Source organism: Aedes albopictus, chromosome 1 (genome assembly GCF_035046485.1).
Source record: "Aedes albopictus strain Foshan chromosome 1, AalbF5, whole genome shotgun sequence".
NCBI lineage: Eukaryota > Metazoa > Arthropoda > Insecta > Diptera > Culicidae > Aedes > Aedes albopictus.
In genome coordinates this window covers 284,777,893-284,792,477 of record NC_085136.1, presented here as the reverse complement: position 1 = coordinate 284,792,477, position 14,585 = coordinate 284,777,893, and the positions used below count along the sequence as shown (strand labels likewise).

General features: G+C 46.5%; 2 protein-coding genes across 2 annotated transcripts; one reads left to right on the top strand and one right to left on the bottom strand.

Annotated features, from left to right (window-relative positions):
* The first annotated feature begins 2 nt into the window (after positions 1 to 2).
* LOC109424332 (methionine--tRNA ligase, mitochondrial) lies at positions 3 to 2,005 on the top strand. The gene is made up of 4 exons (XM_019699432.3): positions 3 to 209; positions 276 to 1,250; positions 1,301 to 1,495; positions 1,561 to 2,005. The coding sequence occupies exons 1-4, from the start codon at positions 119 to 121 to the stop codon at positions 1,968 to 1,970; spliced, it is 1,671 nt and encodes a 556-aa protein (XP_019554977.3). The 5' UTR covers positions 3 to 118; the 3' UTR covers positions 1,971 to 2,005.
* Positions 2,006 to 5,503: 3,498 nt separating this feature from the next.
* Positions 5,504 to 11,822, bottom strand: LOC109424328 (dnaJ homolog dnj-5). Its single transcript, XM_019699426.3, has 6 exons — positions 11,233 to 11,822; positions 10,462 to 11,161; positions 6,694 to 8,492; positions 6,530 to 6,632; positions 6,214 to 6,464; positions 5,504 to 6,155 (listed from the first exon to the last, which is right to left on the bottom strand). The coding sequence occupies exons 2-6, from the start codon at positions 11,149 to 11,151 to the stop codon at positions 6,050 to 6,052; spliced, it is 2,949 nt and encodes a 982-aa protein (XP_019554971.3). The 5' UTR covers positions 11,152 to 11,161; positions 11,233 to 11,822; the 3' UTR covers positions 5,504 to 6,049.
* Positions 11,823 to 14,585: the final 2,763 nt, after the last annotated feature.

The window sequence follows — 14,585 nt, the reverse complement described above, 5'->3', positions numbered from 1 at the left end:
CGCTGATAGTGCATCCATAGAGTGCATCAAGTGCATTCAGGAAGCGGCGAACCGCTGCAAGCGTGCTCGTTTTGTTGTCGAAATTTCGTAATTTTAAAGTGCCCATACATAGATCAAAATGTGGAAAAACGTTCAACAATTTCGGTGGTTTTCCAGCAAAAGTAGCAATTTTTCATTTGTTACGACACCCATTTTCTATGTGAATGCAGGTAAGCCAGAACTCGATATCGAATGGAAGTCAAACATAGGTACTAACCGTATCTATCTCATATTAGCTCCGCACATTGGCCACCTGTACTCGGCGGTCATCACGGATGCCATCCACCGGTTCAATAATCTCGTCCACCCCGCGGCACAGAACTCATCAATTTTCAGCACCGGAACCGACGAACACGGAACTAAAATCCAACAAGCGGCCGCTAGTCATTCCGTCCCCGTGGACACCTACTGCCACCAAATCTCCGAACAGTATCGCACCTTGTTCCATAAGTTCAACATATCCCACACACGATACATCCGTACGACCGACCCGGATCACACGCAAGCCGTCCAATGCTTCTGGAAAGCGCTGGAACGCTCGGGAAGCATCTATTCGGCCCAGTACGCCGGGTGGTATTGCATCCCGGATGAAACCTTCCTGACGGACAGTCAGCTCAAGGAAAACGACCGGGGCGTCAAGGTTTCGGCAGAGTCCGGCCACCCGGTCGAATGGACCGAAGAGAACAACTTCATGTTTCGTTTGGACAAATACCAGGACGATGTCCTGTACTGGATCAAAGGCTGTGAGGATCGGATAGTACCGATCAAATTCCGAAAAATTCTGCTTGATTTTCTCCAGGAGAAACTGCCGGACATCTCCATTTCGCGACCCAAATCGCGGGTATCTTGGGGAATCGACGTCCCGTCAGACCCCACGCAAACCGTGTACGTGTGGTTGGACGCCCTGGTAAACTATCTGACGGTCAGTGGCTACCCGCAGGCGGGATTCGCTCAGAAGTGGCCGCCAACGGTGCAGGTGCTCGGAAAGGATATCCTCAAGTTCCATGGCATCTATTGGCCAGCGTTCCTGATCGCGGCAGGTTTGGAACCACCGCGGCAGCTGCTGGTACACTCCCACTGGACCGTGAACGGGGAGAAAATGTCCAAGAGTAAGGGAAACGTCGTGGATCCGAATGAACGGGCTTCGCTGTACACCCACGAGGGCATCCGGTACTTTCTGCTGAGGGAAGGTGTAGCCCACAGTGATGGAAGTGAGTAAGCCGGACATCATTTTGAATTTACAAATAACGTTCTCAAACAGATTACAGTGACACCAAGATCATGCGAATCCTGAACGCTGAACTGGCGGACACGCTGGGGAATCTCCTTTCAAGATGCTGTGGGAAGGTTCTCAATCCCGAAGCCGTTGTACCCGTCGTTCAACCAGACATGTTCAGTGCATTGAACACGATGGACGTGACAAAGAATATGCTTGGACTTTTAAAAGATTTACCCGGTTTGTTTGAATTCATTTGAACTTGCAAAACACATTTACATATAACAATTCTTCCCTTTTCTCAGAAAAATGCATGTCACACTACCGGCAGTACAATTTCTACCTGGTGGTGGACAGCGTGATCCAAGTTCTGCACGCCACCAATAACTTCTTCGAAACGACCGCACCGTGGAAGCTGAAGAAAAGTCCCGAAGAGAAGCAACGATTGCAAGCCATCTTGGGTATCACGATGGAAGTTCTTCGCCAAGCAGGAATCATTCTGCAGCCGATTGTTCCCGGAATGAGCGAGAAGTTGCTCGATAAGCTAAGTGTCGATCGAAGTAGGCGGCAGTGGCGCGATCTAACGACGGTGCAATTTGCCGAAGTGGAACGACCGTTGGCCGATATGGATGCCGTGCTGTTCAGGAGGATAGTGCCGCCGAAAGAGGAGGCGGTGAAAGAGCCCAAGGCGAAGAAAGTGAAAAGGAAAAATTGAAGGATTTACGCAATAGAGATATTTTGTTGAGCGAAGGATTTGAACTTTCCAGTTGTGAAAATTGGCCCATGTGTTCTAAAAGGTTGCTGGTTACCGAAATTGTTAGACGGACGTGGGACGATTCTATGGTTAGCGTGTAACGTGTTGGTGATCGCACAAATTCGTAGGTGATACAAGACGGTTCTGTGTCATTTGACATAATTTCACTTCACATTTGACATTTGGTGACGTTTCGACCCTTGGTTTGGACCATCTTCAGGAAGATTTTGAACTTGTGTTGACCATTTGTGGGTAGATGTTGATCTTTAGGTTTTCCTCTTCGTCTTGGCATAACGTCTCGACTGAAGCAAAGCCTGCTTCTCAGTTTCTTATGTGTACATTGAAACCGTCATCCTCAGCATGGTCAAAATACCCGTGCGCCTACCGCCTACCGGCTATATGAGCCCTGTCAATTTCTCAACTTCATTGGGAACACCCGCATACTCGCCGATCTACTGAAGGACCGCGGGTTTGGCATCATTGAGCTGCAGGAAGTGTGTTGAACGAAATCGGCGGTGCTAACGTTTAAAGGTAATACACGCGAGCTAGGAGCACCTTTCATCGTGATGGGCGATATGCAGAGGCGCGTGATCGGTTGGTGGCCGATCGACGAAAGAATATGCAGGTTGTGGGTCAACGGTCCATTCTTTTACTTCAGCGTAATCAACGTGCCTCACTCACTCCGGAAACATTGATGATGATATGGTCGCATTCTACCCGCAGCTGATGAACAACCGGATGTCCCCTCAGCATATGCGTAGAATCTTCAGGCAGCGTTGCCAAACAAGGGTGGCCGCTCTAAAGGACTGCTGCAGCAAGGAACCCGACAGAACGTCGAACGAAACAAACAAAACATCCCGTAACAGTGCCGCGAGCCGAAATCTGGAAGGGAACTTCCTCGAATGGACGTGACGAACAACAACGGTATGCTACGCAATTCAGTTCCCATTGTGATCCACTAGCCTCTGCCCAGCAACTCGTATGCCTACCTCCGCGTGGTACCGGCTGGAAACTACGAGCAACCTTAGGGAAGATCAGATAACCAACCCCGGTGGGAACTTTGGTCGTAGGCTGACAGGTAAGGCGGGGTATGCTTCTGCAAACCTGAGCGTCTATAAGGAGCGGTTCATAACAGCGTCTGATCCCCATGTTAGAGGCGGCTGATCAACGTCCGAGTGCCAGGGAAAGTCTCTAAGCTCAACTGTGCACTATGGTCCTCCGAAAAGTAGAGGGTTGGTGTCAGGCCCTACGAGCGTGCCGTAAAAAATCATTGTAACGGAAAATCAGCAACAAAAAGGACTTGCGATTGGAAACTCGGTAAGTGCAACTGCCGATCTCTCAACTTCATTGGGAGCACCCGCATACTCGCCGATCTACTGGAGGATCGTAGGTTCGGCATCGTAGCGCTGCAGGAGGTGTGATGGACAGGATCCATTGTGCGAACCACCATTGGCGTACCTAGCTTTTTCTTTTTTCTCACTCACTCTCCTAAACAAGCACTAGAAAGAGAAGGATGAAAGAGGGGACACAGGCCCCCTCTTGCATCCCGGTCTCTCTCGTACATATATGTTTAGGAGAGTGAGTAAGAAAAAAAAGAAGCTTGCTGCTACGCCAATGCGAACCACAATGATAATCATACCATCTACCAGAGCTGCGGCAACACACGCAAACTGGGAACAGCTTTCATCGTGATGGGCGATATGCAGAGACGCGTGATCGGTTGGTAATGACGTGCACAGTCCACTGTCCGGAAGCACTGATGATGACAAGGACGCATTTTAGGGTTCATTCACAAATTTCATAACGCCAAAATTGGCCTTTCGTGACACCCACCCACCCCTTCGTAACACTATTAATATGGGGAAAATTTTTATTTGTTCGGGCTGTATCACCATGAAGGACACCCACCCACCCCCTCCAGCGTTATGACATTTGTGAACAAGCCCTTACGTGCAGCGCGAACGCGAGTACGACCGCTGCCCAAGCCACGACGTCAAGATCATCATAGGAGATTTAAACGCTCAGGTAGGCCAGGAGGAGGAATTCAGACCGATGATTGGAAAGTTCATCGCCCACCAGCAGACGAACAAAAACGGCCTAAGACTCATTGATTACGCCGCCTCCAAAAATATGGTCTTAAGTAGCACCTTTTTTAAACACAGTCTCCTTTATCGTTATACCTGAAGATCACTACAGCAGACGGAATCTAAAATCGACCACGTTCTGATTGATGGACGGAATTTCCTCAACATTATCGACTTCAGAACCTATCGTGGCGCCAATATCGACTCCGACCACTACATAGTGATGGTTGAACTGCGCCCAAAACTCTCCGTCATCAACGCGCAGAATCTCGAGGCAGCGTTGCCAGACGAGGGCGAGCTCAATGTGGCCCCTTAAAAGGACTGCTGGAGAACATTAAAAGCAGCCATCAACGACGCAGCCGAGAGCACTATCGAGAACGTGGAAAGGAGACGACGAGGAGTGCAGAGCGATTTTGAAGGAGAAGAACGCAGCACGGGCGGTAATGCTGCAGCAAGGAACCCGGCAGAACGTGAAACGTTACAAATAAAAGCGAAAGCAGCAGACCCGTCTTAAGGGGCGGAAAAAGCGCCACCTGGAAGAAGCGGAGTGCGAGAAAATGGAACTGCTGTGCGTTCCCATAAAACACGGAAGTTCTACAAGAAGCTCAACGCATTCCGCAACGGCTTCGCGCCACGTGCGGAAATATGCAAGGATAAGGACGGAGGCCTCTTGACGGACGGACGTGAGGTGATCGAAAAGTGGAAGCGGTATTTCGACGAGCACATGAATGGCGTTGAGGACGTAGCCACGAGAGACCATGACAACGGAGGAAACGATTACGCCAATGCAGCGGAAATGAGCCAACTCCCACGCTGTGGGAAGTTAAGGATGTCATTCACCCGCTCAAAACCAACAAAGCAGCTAGTAAGGATGGTATCGCAGCTGAACTTATCAAGATAGGCCCAGAAAAGTCTGCATCGGTTGACAGTCAGGATCTGGGAAACCGAAGAGCTAACGAAGGAGTGGAAGGAAGGGGTAATCTGCCCATTCACAAGAAAGGCGGCCATTTGGAACCTGCAAACTTCAGAGCAATCACTATTTTGAATGCTGCTTAAAAAGAGCTATCCCAGATCATTAACTCTTAAAACGAACGCTTGAACGAACGAGTTCGTGGAAACATATCAAGCCAGCTCAATCTACAACGGACAAGATCTTCACCGTAAGGCAAATCCTTCAGAAATGCCGTGAATACCAGGTCCCAATGCATCACCTTGTCGTGACCCAGCGAACAATCCCGAATTCCGCAAAATTAGGGATTCGGAAGGCTTGCGTCCGGACAGGATAAAATGACTTCAAAGCGGCAAACGACAGTATCGACCGCAAAGAGCTATGGAAAAGCATGGACGAAAACTGCTTTCCTATTGACCATTTTCATTGGCTTTCGCTACTCACAAAAAAAAACAGCAAACTTTCATTCATCACATTATTTATTTCAGCATTTCAAGAATAGAATGATACGGCGATATTCTTTTCTCTCTCTCAAGACGATATAGAATCGAGTGAAACGGGCGCTGACCCTTTCGGTTGCTTTGTTACGCAGAGAACTGTATACGATAAATATCTGAACGTCCTACTCTACTACACGGCTAGTAGCGCTGCTCTACTTGCTAGGTTGCATAAATATATTTCTCTTCCGGTTATCGGATTAGGTTAATTAAGTTTTTTTTTCTGGGGTAATGAGCGGCCAAATGATAAATCTGATTTTTATCATCTCATCCAGGGAGCGGGATTCCAATAACTGCTTTGTACTGGCTTCTATTGTTTCTTAAATTTAGCGAGTGATTCTTTTTCCGGGGTAGGTATATGCCCTATTGTTTAGCGGAAGGAAATATGTTATATGCTATGCAAAATTAAAAACTATTAAACACTGGTTGATAATCTCTACTACGATGCAAACTACGCGTAGGTTTGTTATACTACTAATCGGAGCGGAGAGAGTGCGAGAACGAAGGATTCTAGTTGCGCCGATGTCGCCGCCGAGTTCCACCCTGTGTTTGTTGTTGCTGCTGCTGGTTCTGACCACCGTAGATATTGTTCAGGAAGTCGTCCAGATTGGGTTCACTGTAACGAAGTTGGTTTGTTAATGAAAATCGGCATTCTTCATTTGAAAGTAACCTACCTCGACGGGGCATCCTTCCGGGAGCGTGCCGGGTCCTTGTCGCTTTGCTGCTGGTTACCCTGTTGCTGCTGCTGTTGCGAGTTTCCTCCGAGCACTATCCGATACTGGACAATGTGCGAGTTGGGTTGCAGGTGCGACAGCGCCCCCTTCTGGCAGTTGGCCCACTCGGTAATGTCGTACACGTTACCCTCCATCATGGCCAGATACTTCCAGCGCAGTCCGAAGAAGCTCGTCTCGGCCCAAATGTCACCCTTGAAATGTAGATTTTTTCGATCAAGACTAGCTTAATATGCTCTCGGCTGTAAAATGTACTTACCTCCCTAGCGGAATGTCGAATCTTGCACGAGTTACATTCCCTGGCGGCATAATGGGGTCGTCCGGTCGGATTTCGTGGATGTCTGAGGCAGCAGCTGCTACATCTAAAAGAATAAAATTCGCATTTCAATCATAAACTCAGTCGTCATCAAACCCGCCACCTACCTTATAGTATTAGCGGCTTCTGAGATTTTTGTTTGCAGCTGCGTCAGCAAATCGTTGATTTCCGACCATGCCTTCTCCGCGTTCAAAGCTTCGGCGAGACTTTGATCGTAGGATTTGCGATTCTCCGGTTCCCCAATCAACTCGAACGATCGCTGCAACACCTTGAAGGCTTCCTCCGCTCCGGGTTGTTTGTTCTTGTCCGGGTGCACCAGGACGGCGATCTTCTTGTAGTGCTTCCGAATTTGCTCTTGCGAGCAATCTGCGCTCACACCGAGAATACTGTACGCATCTTTGCCTTTACAGTTCAACAGCGATGACATTGCTTCGTCCGCAGTCGACGGCAATCGGCCGTCTTTGTAGTAGTTCTTTCCGGAAGACATTTGTTCTTCGACGGGGGCCGACTTTTTCTTGCCCCGCCAGAATGCCCACTTGGAGTCCTTGGCAAAGCGATTATCGAACGATTTCCATACGCCTTTGAACCACGTTCCCGGTCGATTCTGTCGAAACTCCTGTTTGATACACAGGAAGTGTTGCTCGCAGTACTGATAGCCGGCAACCAGATAGTCCCAGCACAACCGGAAGCTCAGATATACCACATCGCTAACCAAGGACCACAGCCAGGTTACGGCGAAGACCATCAACTCGAACCACGTGTTTAAAATCTTCTGAATCATCGCATAGTTCTGATTCTTACGCGGTTTTTGTCCTCGTTTCACAGTAGGCTGTTGGTAGGATTTTTCCAGCTTCGTACGACCCGCTCCGGATCCTCGTCCTCCCCGTTTGTAAGTTGATCGCGAGCCGGAGATCTTCTCGACGTGAGTATCGTTTGGGTTGTTATTTTTCTTCACATTATACATGAAGGATTGCTGCGGTTGCGTGGAATCGTCGTCGTACTCTTCCGAATCTTCCTCGTCTTCATCCTCATGGTCATCGTCTTCATCTTCTAAGTCTTCGGTATCCTCTCGTGTGCTGTCCTTGTTGATCGCGGCGTCGTTACCATGTACGTCCTGCACCGTGTACTCGTCGTTGAAATTACGAGAACGATTCTTACGTCCGGAAGAGGGATTCGACCCCAGCGATTCGTTGGGCCGACCCTTCACAGTCTTCGTCGCTGGTTTTTCCATCTTCCTAGCAGTCTTTTCAGTACCGCTTTGTCCCACCGTATTCTTGTGAACCGAAGAGTTCTCCACGTAGTGATAGTTGGCCGACGCGTTTGAACCATTCGGATAAGCCGTTTTCTTCGCAACACCAGAAGCCGAATTACGTTCAATTTTCCTGTTGGCCTTATCATCCGACATACTTGATCCTCCATGTTGAATTGGGATCTTCTTATTTTGCGACTTGTCTCCTTTACTTGACTTACCGCCTCCGCCTCCGCCTCCACCGGATGAATATCCGCCATTACCACCGCCGGAATGCCCCGCATTGTTAGACACATTCGACTTTCCGGAAGAAACGTTACCGATAGCACTACCACCGTTCAGAGCGGAGGTTCCTGAAGTTGAGGACAAGTTGGTTGCAGCCGATGAAGCAGCAGCAGCGACATTCTTGCTCAGTACATCTGAATAGGACATTCGCATGGGTTTCACTTCGGCCACGATGCGTTGTTTTTTCACGTTCTGGTTCAGTTTTGCGCTGTTGTCATCGTTGAGCTGGCTGTTGTAGCTGGCCGTCGCGGAGACGTTAGCCGCAGCAGCTACTTGCTGCTGTTGAGGCGGCGGTGGTTGAGAAGAACTCACCGAGGAGTTGTTGTTGGTAACCGGTTGGTGTACAGGAGATGGTTGCGGTTCTTGTTGGGTCTGAGGAATGCCAAGGAAAATCATGAAATGGTTTAGATGGGTAAAATCAACGAAGTCTATTTTGCAGCTTCTAGCAGATGTTTCTTTTGATTCTAAGAGCCATACTAAAATGTGATCCAAATAGAGTTGATCTTTTAAGTTTTTTTTTTCCTTTTTTTATTCAGGGATTTTCTGCCGTAGACAGAAAGCTTTCTAACGAATAGACCCAAGAAATATGGAAGTTCTAGGAGAAGCTCAACGCATCCTGTAACGGCTTCGTGCCGCGAGCCGAAATATGCAGGGATAATGACGGAGGCTTTTGACGGGCGGACGTGAGGTGATCGAAAGGTGAAAGCAGGTCAACGATAAACACCTGAATGATGTGGAGAACATAGGCACGGGATACCACGAAAACGGAGGAAATGACTACGCCTATGCAGCAGAGGACGGAAATGAGCCAACTCCCACGCTGAGGAATGTTAAGGATGCCATTCACCAGCTCGAAACCAACCAAGCAGCCGAGCCGGTATGAATGGTTAACAACCTGTCTGCACCGATTGATAGTCAAGATCTGGGAAACCGAACAACTACCGGAGGAGGCGATCATTTGGAATGTGAGAACTCACCATTTGAATGCTACCTACAAAAGCTATATCCCAGATCATCTTCAGTCGTCTGTCACCTAAAACGAATGAGTATGTGGTGGGTTATCAAGCCGGCTTCAGCGATGGCCGGTCGACAACGGTCGATCTTCATCGTACGGAGGATATCCAGAAATATCGTGAATACTAGGTCCTAACACCTCACCTGTTCATCGACTTTAAGGCGACATACGACAGTATCGACCGCACAGAGCTATGGAAAATCATGGACGAAAACGGCTTTCCTGGGAAGCTGACCTGACTGATTAAAGCAACGATGGACGGTGTAGCTTTGCGTAAAGACTTCGGGTGTACTATCCAGTTCATTCGAACCTTGCTAGGAACTGCGACAAGGTGACAGACTCTGATGCCTACTTTTCAACGTCGTTTTGGAATGTGTTAAGCGACGAGCTCAACTCAACAGCTGGGTTAAGATTTTCACAAAACCGTGCTGCCCTTGAAGGAATCATTAGGAGAGATGGCATGTAAAGGAGCGGTATCATCGTCACACGGTCGTGTATGTTCCTATAGGTTTTGCGGACAATATCGACATCATCGAAATAGACCGCCGAGCGGTGGAAGAGATTTTCGTGTCTTTTAAATGAGAGATATCAAGAACTGATCGCACAATCAACGCCAGCAAGACGAATTTCATGATCACTGCTAGACAGCGTGTGTCCAATAGTAACGAAGTGATGTAGATGGTGAAGATTATGGAACAGTAGAAGAATGTGTTTACCTACCATGGAACTCCCAAAGGCGTGCTATAACGATGTTACCCGCGAGCTGAAAAGGCATGTTACAAATGCAAATAGAATTTTCTACGGATTCCTTAACCGACTGAAGCTCTTTAGGCAAAAACGAAATTCGTGGTGTATAAGACAATGATGCTTTGCTCAATACGGCCACGGGACTTTGAAGTAAGTCAACCGGAGAGCGTTTGGTGTTTTCGAACGTAAGGTGCAGCAAACAATTATCAAGCTAATAAACATTATCAAGCTAATAAACACGGCAGCCTGAGTTGGGCTGATCATGTCGCAAGCATGCCAGAAGAACGACTTAATGATTTTAAGCAGTTGAAGAAGACCTAAGAGCATTCAACGTTCATAGCGACTGGAAGGAATTGGCCCAGCAGGAACTAGTTCAGTGGAAAGGGATGCTTCATTTGGCGTAGATTCAAAGTAGCAAATGGTAGCCAGGAAATCAAAGTATGTAATAGACAACTACTTGATCAACCAAGGCCTGAAGTACACAGGGTCAAATATTTGACAAGGAAAGAACTCAAGAAACAACATCAGTTTGACGCTAATGGAATACCTAGAACATTGACGATTCGTGCAATTTCTTACCTGATTCTGTAGTTGCTGTGGGTGCACATGATGCTGCTGCTGCTGAGGAATCTGCTGTACTGGTTGTTGCTGCACCTGCTGTTGTTGATGAACGAAATCTTCAGAAGATCGAGGAAGCCCTTCGGCAAGCAACGAGGGACCACCCCCTCCAAAAGGGGAGTAAGTCCCGGAGATGGTGGGAGCCCAGTTTCCGACCAGCTGGTTTATCAACATGCTGGTGTTGGTTTCGGGTGCTTCCGATTGTGCATTCTGCTGCATATGCTGGGAAGCATTGGTAGCCTTCGGAACAGATGGTGGTTGCTGTTGCGACGGCGGCTGCTGCTGCTGTTGTTGGGGAAACAGAAACCCGAATCCCGGAGCAGGTCGCATGTAGCTGTTGTTGCTCGAGAACAGCTCGTACTCGTACTTTCCAGCAGGATTGTTCAAATGTACATCCTCAGTCGGCGGATGGTAGACCTTGATGAAGTTACCGTAACCATCCGACAAGACGGTGAAATTGTTATCCCCCGGTGGAGGATGACCATAACTCATCCCATGATGATCACCGGCTGCGTTAGGATGGAAGTAACTATTGGAAGCAGCCGGAATAGACCCGTCCGGGGCAATAAATTGCTGCTGATTCGGCGTCGAATGTACGACGTGCTCTGGTGACCAGAAAGCATCATTCTTCTCATTCCCGGCGCTGGCCATAGCTGTACATCTGCAATAGGTATAGCAAAGTCAGCTTTTTATCCACCAACATCTAGTTTGGAGACCTCAATACACACTTACCACTCTTACTCAACCGGAGAGTAACAGCCGATACACTTTTTGGCCACGAACAATGTTTATTTCCTGCTGTTTTGATGGCGAAGCACAATCACATATTACAAGCATGAATAATATCGTTCGCACATCTCATAAAGCACCTCACCGATGTGCACACACTCAAACACACAAACTCGAGAGAAGAGGAATCTTCTTGGTGGAAGAGATTTTGATGTGGAACTTTTTCCTCTCGCCTTGCGTACCGAAGAAAACTCCAAACACTACACAATCATAAGCCTTTTTAGTTCCAATCGCACTTAGCTTCCGACCGTACACTATGCTCACAACCGACTGGAAGCAATCCGCGACCGGAAGATACCGATTGGATTTGCCGAGGGTGCACAATTTGTGCGAAAAATTAAAATTAAGTGTTCCACCGTCGTCCAACTAGACTCGTAGCACCCAATCGCTGGCTGAGTTTTTACGCAGGCAGGCAGCTGCCCGATGACAGCAGAGCAACCGTAGACAGACACCGTTCGTCGCCAAAGGTGTCAGGTTGCGAGCGAACAGTAGTTCAACTGCATGGTCACAGATGTCTCTGCGGGGTCTGAAATTAAGGGACAAGGTACAGCTCGTAATGGGCTAGTGTATGGGGCGAAAAGTATAACTTGGATTGGACACGTGTGTAATTTGGACATGCACGGTGCTGTTTATCTTGTTTCAAAGAGCTAAAAGTATTGATTGTATCTCAATATCGATTCTTGAATCCACCAGACCCTATTCTACTGACTCACTTTAGAAACACATTTAACGATGGCTAATTTCCTTTTTTACAAGTATTATCCGTTGCAAGAAAAAATATCGCGCAAATCTGTACGAAAAAGAGTAATAGATGTGCGCAGTAACCTTCGGCTAAACGCGCAATACTGTACAGAAGTATTGATTCCGCTATGAAAATCACTAGAACAGTTTATACTGAAACTATTCTTAAGTTCACCGTAAAGTTTCTGTCTCGACCAAGTTGATAGAACGCTTCCCAAATGTTTTTCTGAACCGAAGATCAGGGCTGGATTGGAACTACAAGTGGAGTGACGCAATGCAGCTCGACTCAAACATCGAACTGAGAAACCTCGACTCGAAAGAGATGACTCTTCGTTTATAAATCAAATGGAATCACCTCGATATTTCAATCGAGCCGGTCGAGCTGCGTTACGTCACTCCACTCATAGAATGAGCACGATTGGCATTAACAAGTCCCACAAACTTTTAGATGGTACTGTCAGATCTCTGTTAACCAGTTGGACACTACTAAGAAATATGTAGAAAGCTCTGTAACTGCTCATACCTAAATGCCACGGAATACGCTTGTTATATGTTTTATATCCTTCAAATGAAGAATAATCAAGATGTTAACAAGTCTAAGACCTGTGCTGTCTCTGTCCAAGGATGTTTTCGATCATCTGGTACAGAATCCGCTCGATAACTGACTGCTGTTTAACTGGACTGCTTTTTAACTGGGCGCTCGATAACTGGACCAAAGTCCAGTTAAAAAGCAGTTGTCTGTCAAAAATAAACGAAATTTAACCTCACATTTTGAAAATCTGTAAACAAAACAAAATATAACAATAGCCTCCGACTCCGGGAGCTCAGTCCAGTTATCGAGCGCCGCTCACTAACTGAACTGTCGACAAAGCCCAGTTATCGAGCGGAAGCTGTAATCATTTGACTCATTTGTCTATAACTCAGTTCAGAGGCTTAATTTTACAATGTGATGTTCGACAAACTTGTAGATTATTGTTTTTTCCACAATTATCACCAGGGAGGCCATATTCTTACTCTTTTATTTACGGCGTAAAAGTGTTAGTACTACCTACTCATACTAAACGATCGGATTTTTCGATCGTTTAGTATGAGTAGGTTAGGTGGTACCAGCGCTCTCACGATGCATATATGAGAGTTAGAGTATGGCGTCCTTGGTGATAATTGTAGGAAAAACACTTATCTCCAAGTTTGTCGAACTTGTATCACATTTCAATATTATGCTTCTGAACTGAGTTATGGCTAAATGAGTCAAATGATTACCAGGTGATCGAAAACATCCTTGTCTCTGTCTGTGGATCAATGGTACAAACTAGAACACTACTATCAGTCGTTAGACAATACGAATACAGTCAATCAAATGCTACTTGTATGTAGACACTACAATATGTTATACCTTAGTTGTAATTTATCATGCAATAAATTTTCCTGAATCATCTTGAAATAATTTAGCATTAAAAATTAAAATATAAAAATTTAACAGAAGCATAAAAAAAAACAATAAAAAACTATATATTATTTTGATTGCTGCCTGCATACATCAAGCAAAAAAAAAAATAGCAAGATCAAAATTTGATATGGTAGATCTTACGCCGTAACGCACCATTCTAAGGTGATCTACCCACGTTATGGGGGCGTTACTGGACAACAACGAATGGATTAAATATAAAAAGAAAACAAGAAACATACGTTAGTGCTATGTAGGTAGTGGTATACCACTACCCTGCGGTCCCGTAGATGGGATATTCAAGTGATCATCACAAGCTCAACATGCAATACATAACGTTCTGGGAGATAAAACTAACGCATAAGCGTACGTACCATAACGGGTTCGTACAGCGCCCTATAGGCACTGGACATTGTAAACCAGGGGTTCCCAACCTTTTTGAGGTGGCGACCCCCTTTAAGCATTCTCAAAACATCTGCGGCCCAATGAAAATTTTTAGAAAAAAATATGAATTAAATGAACGAAACCGAGTTTTTTGGGTACAGTGATGTAGCCAGGAATTTATTGTGGGAGGGATTTTCGACGATCAATGAGACATTTTTTTTATTAGGCACTCTTATTTCGTAAACAATTTGAGTCGTAGCTAAAAAATAGCGGCGCAGCCGAAAATTTTTTCTTCTGAAGGCGTTTTATACTGAAAATTTGTTCCTCAAATTGTGGCTTTTGGGGGTGGCCGTATACAAAATTGAAAATTGGTATAATTTGCACAAAATAGAATAAAAAATTAGCATTTTTTGGTAAAATCGCGGCCCCCTGGACTGGCTTCACGGCCCCCCAGGGGGCCGCGGACCACTGGTTGGGAACCCGTGTTGTAAACGCATGAAGCGTAAAGAGAGGCTATAGCTTCTTAACACAGCCGGTTAAGGTGGTTAAGATTAACAGAACATGAAGTTGAATGAAACGGAGTACTGTGCAATTTTAATGCTTACTGAGTTGCAGCCCGTGAATGAATCCGAAGCTGTACCCAAGACGTTGACCCAGGAATAGCTGGCTCAGAGCCAAAGCAATCATGATATGTTCCACTATGAGCTAACTCATGAGCCATTTCATT

Excerpts from the sequence above, each read along its gene's own strand:
- LOC109424332 (XM_019699432.3), top strand. The coding sequence starts at position 119 with ATGTGGAAAAACGTTCAACAATTTCGGTGGTTTTCCAGCAAAAGTAGC. Across the intron at positions 1,251-1,300 it reads TGTAGCCCACAGTGATGGAA|ATTACAGTGACACCAAGATC; the intron begins GTGAGTAAGCCG and ends GTTCTCAAACAG. Across the intron at positions 1,496-1,560 it reads ACTTTTAAAAGATTTACCCG|AAAAATGCATGTCACACTAC; the intron begins GTTTGTTTGAAT and ends CCCTTTTCTCAG.
- LOC109424328 (XM_019699426.3), bottom strand. The coding sequence starts at position 11,151 with ATGGCCAGCGCCGGGAATGAGAAGAATGATGCTTTCTGGTCACCAGAG. Across the intron at positions 8,493-10,461 it reads CACAGCAACTACAGAATCAG|ACCCAACAAGAACCGCAACC; the intron begins GTAAGAAATTGC and ends GGCATTCCTCAG. Across the intron at positions 6,465-6,529 it reads TTCGACATTCCGCTAGGGAG|GGTGACATTTGGGCCGAGAC; the intron begins GTAAGTACATTT and ends CTACATTTCAAG.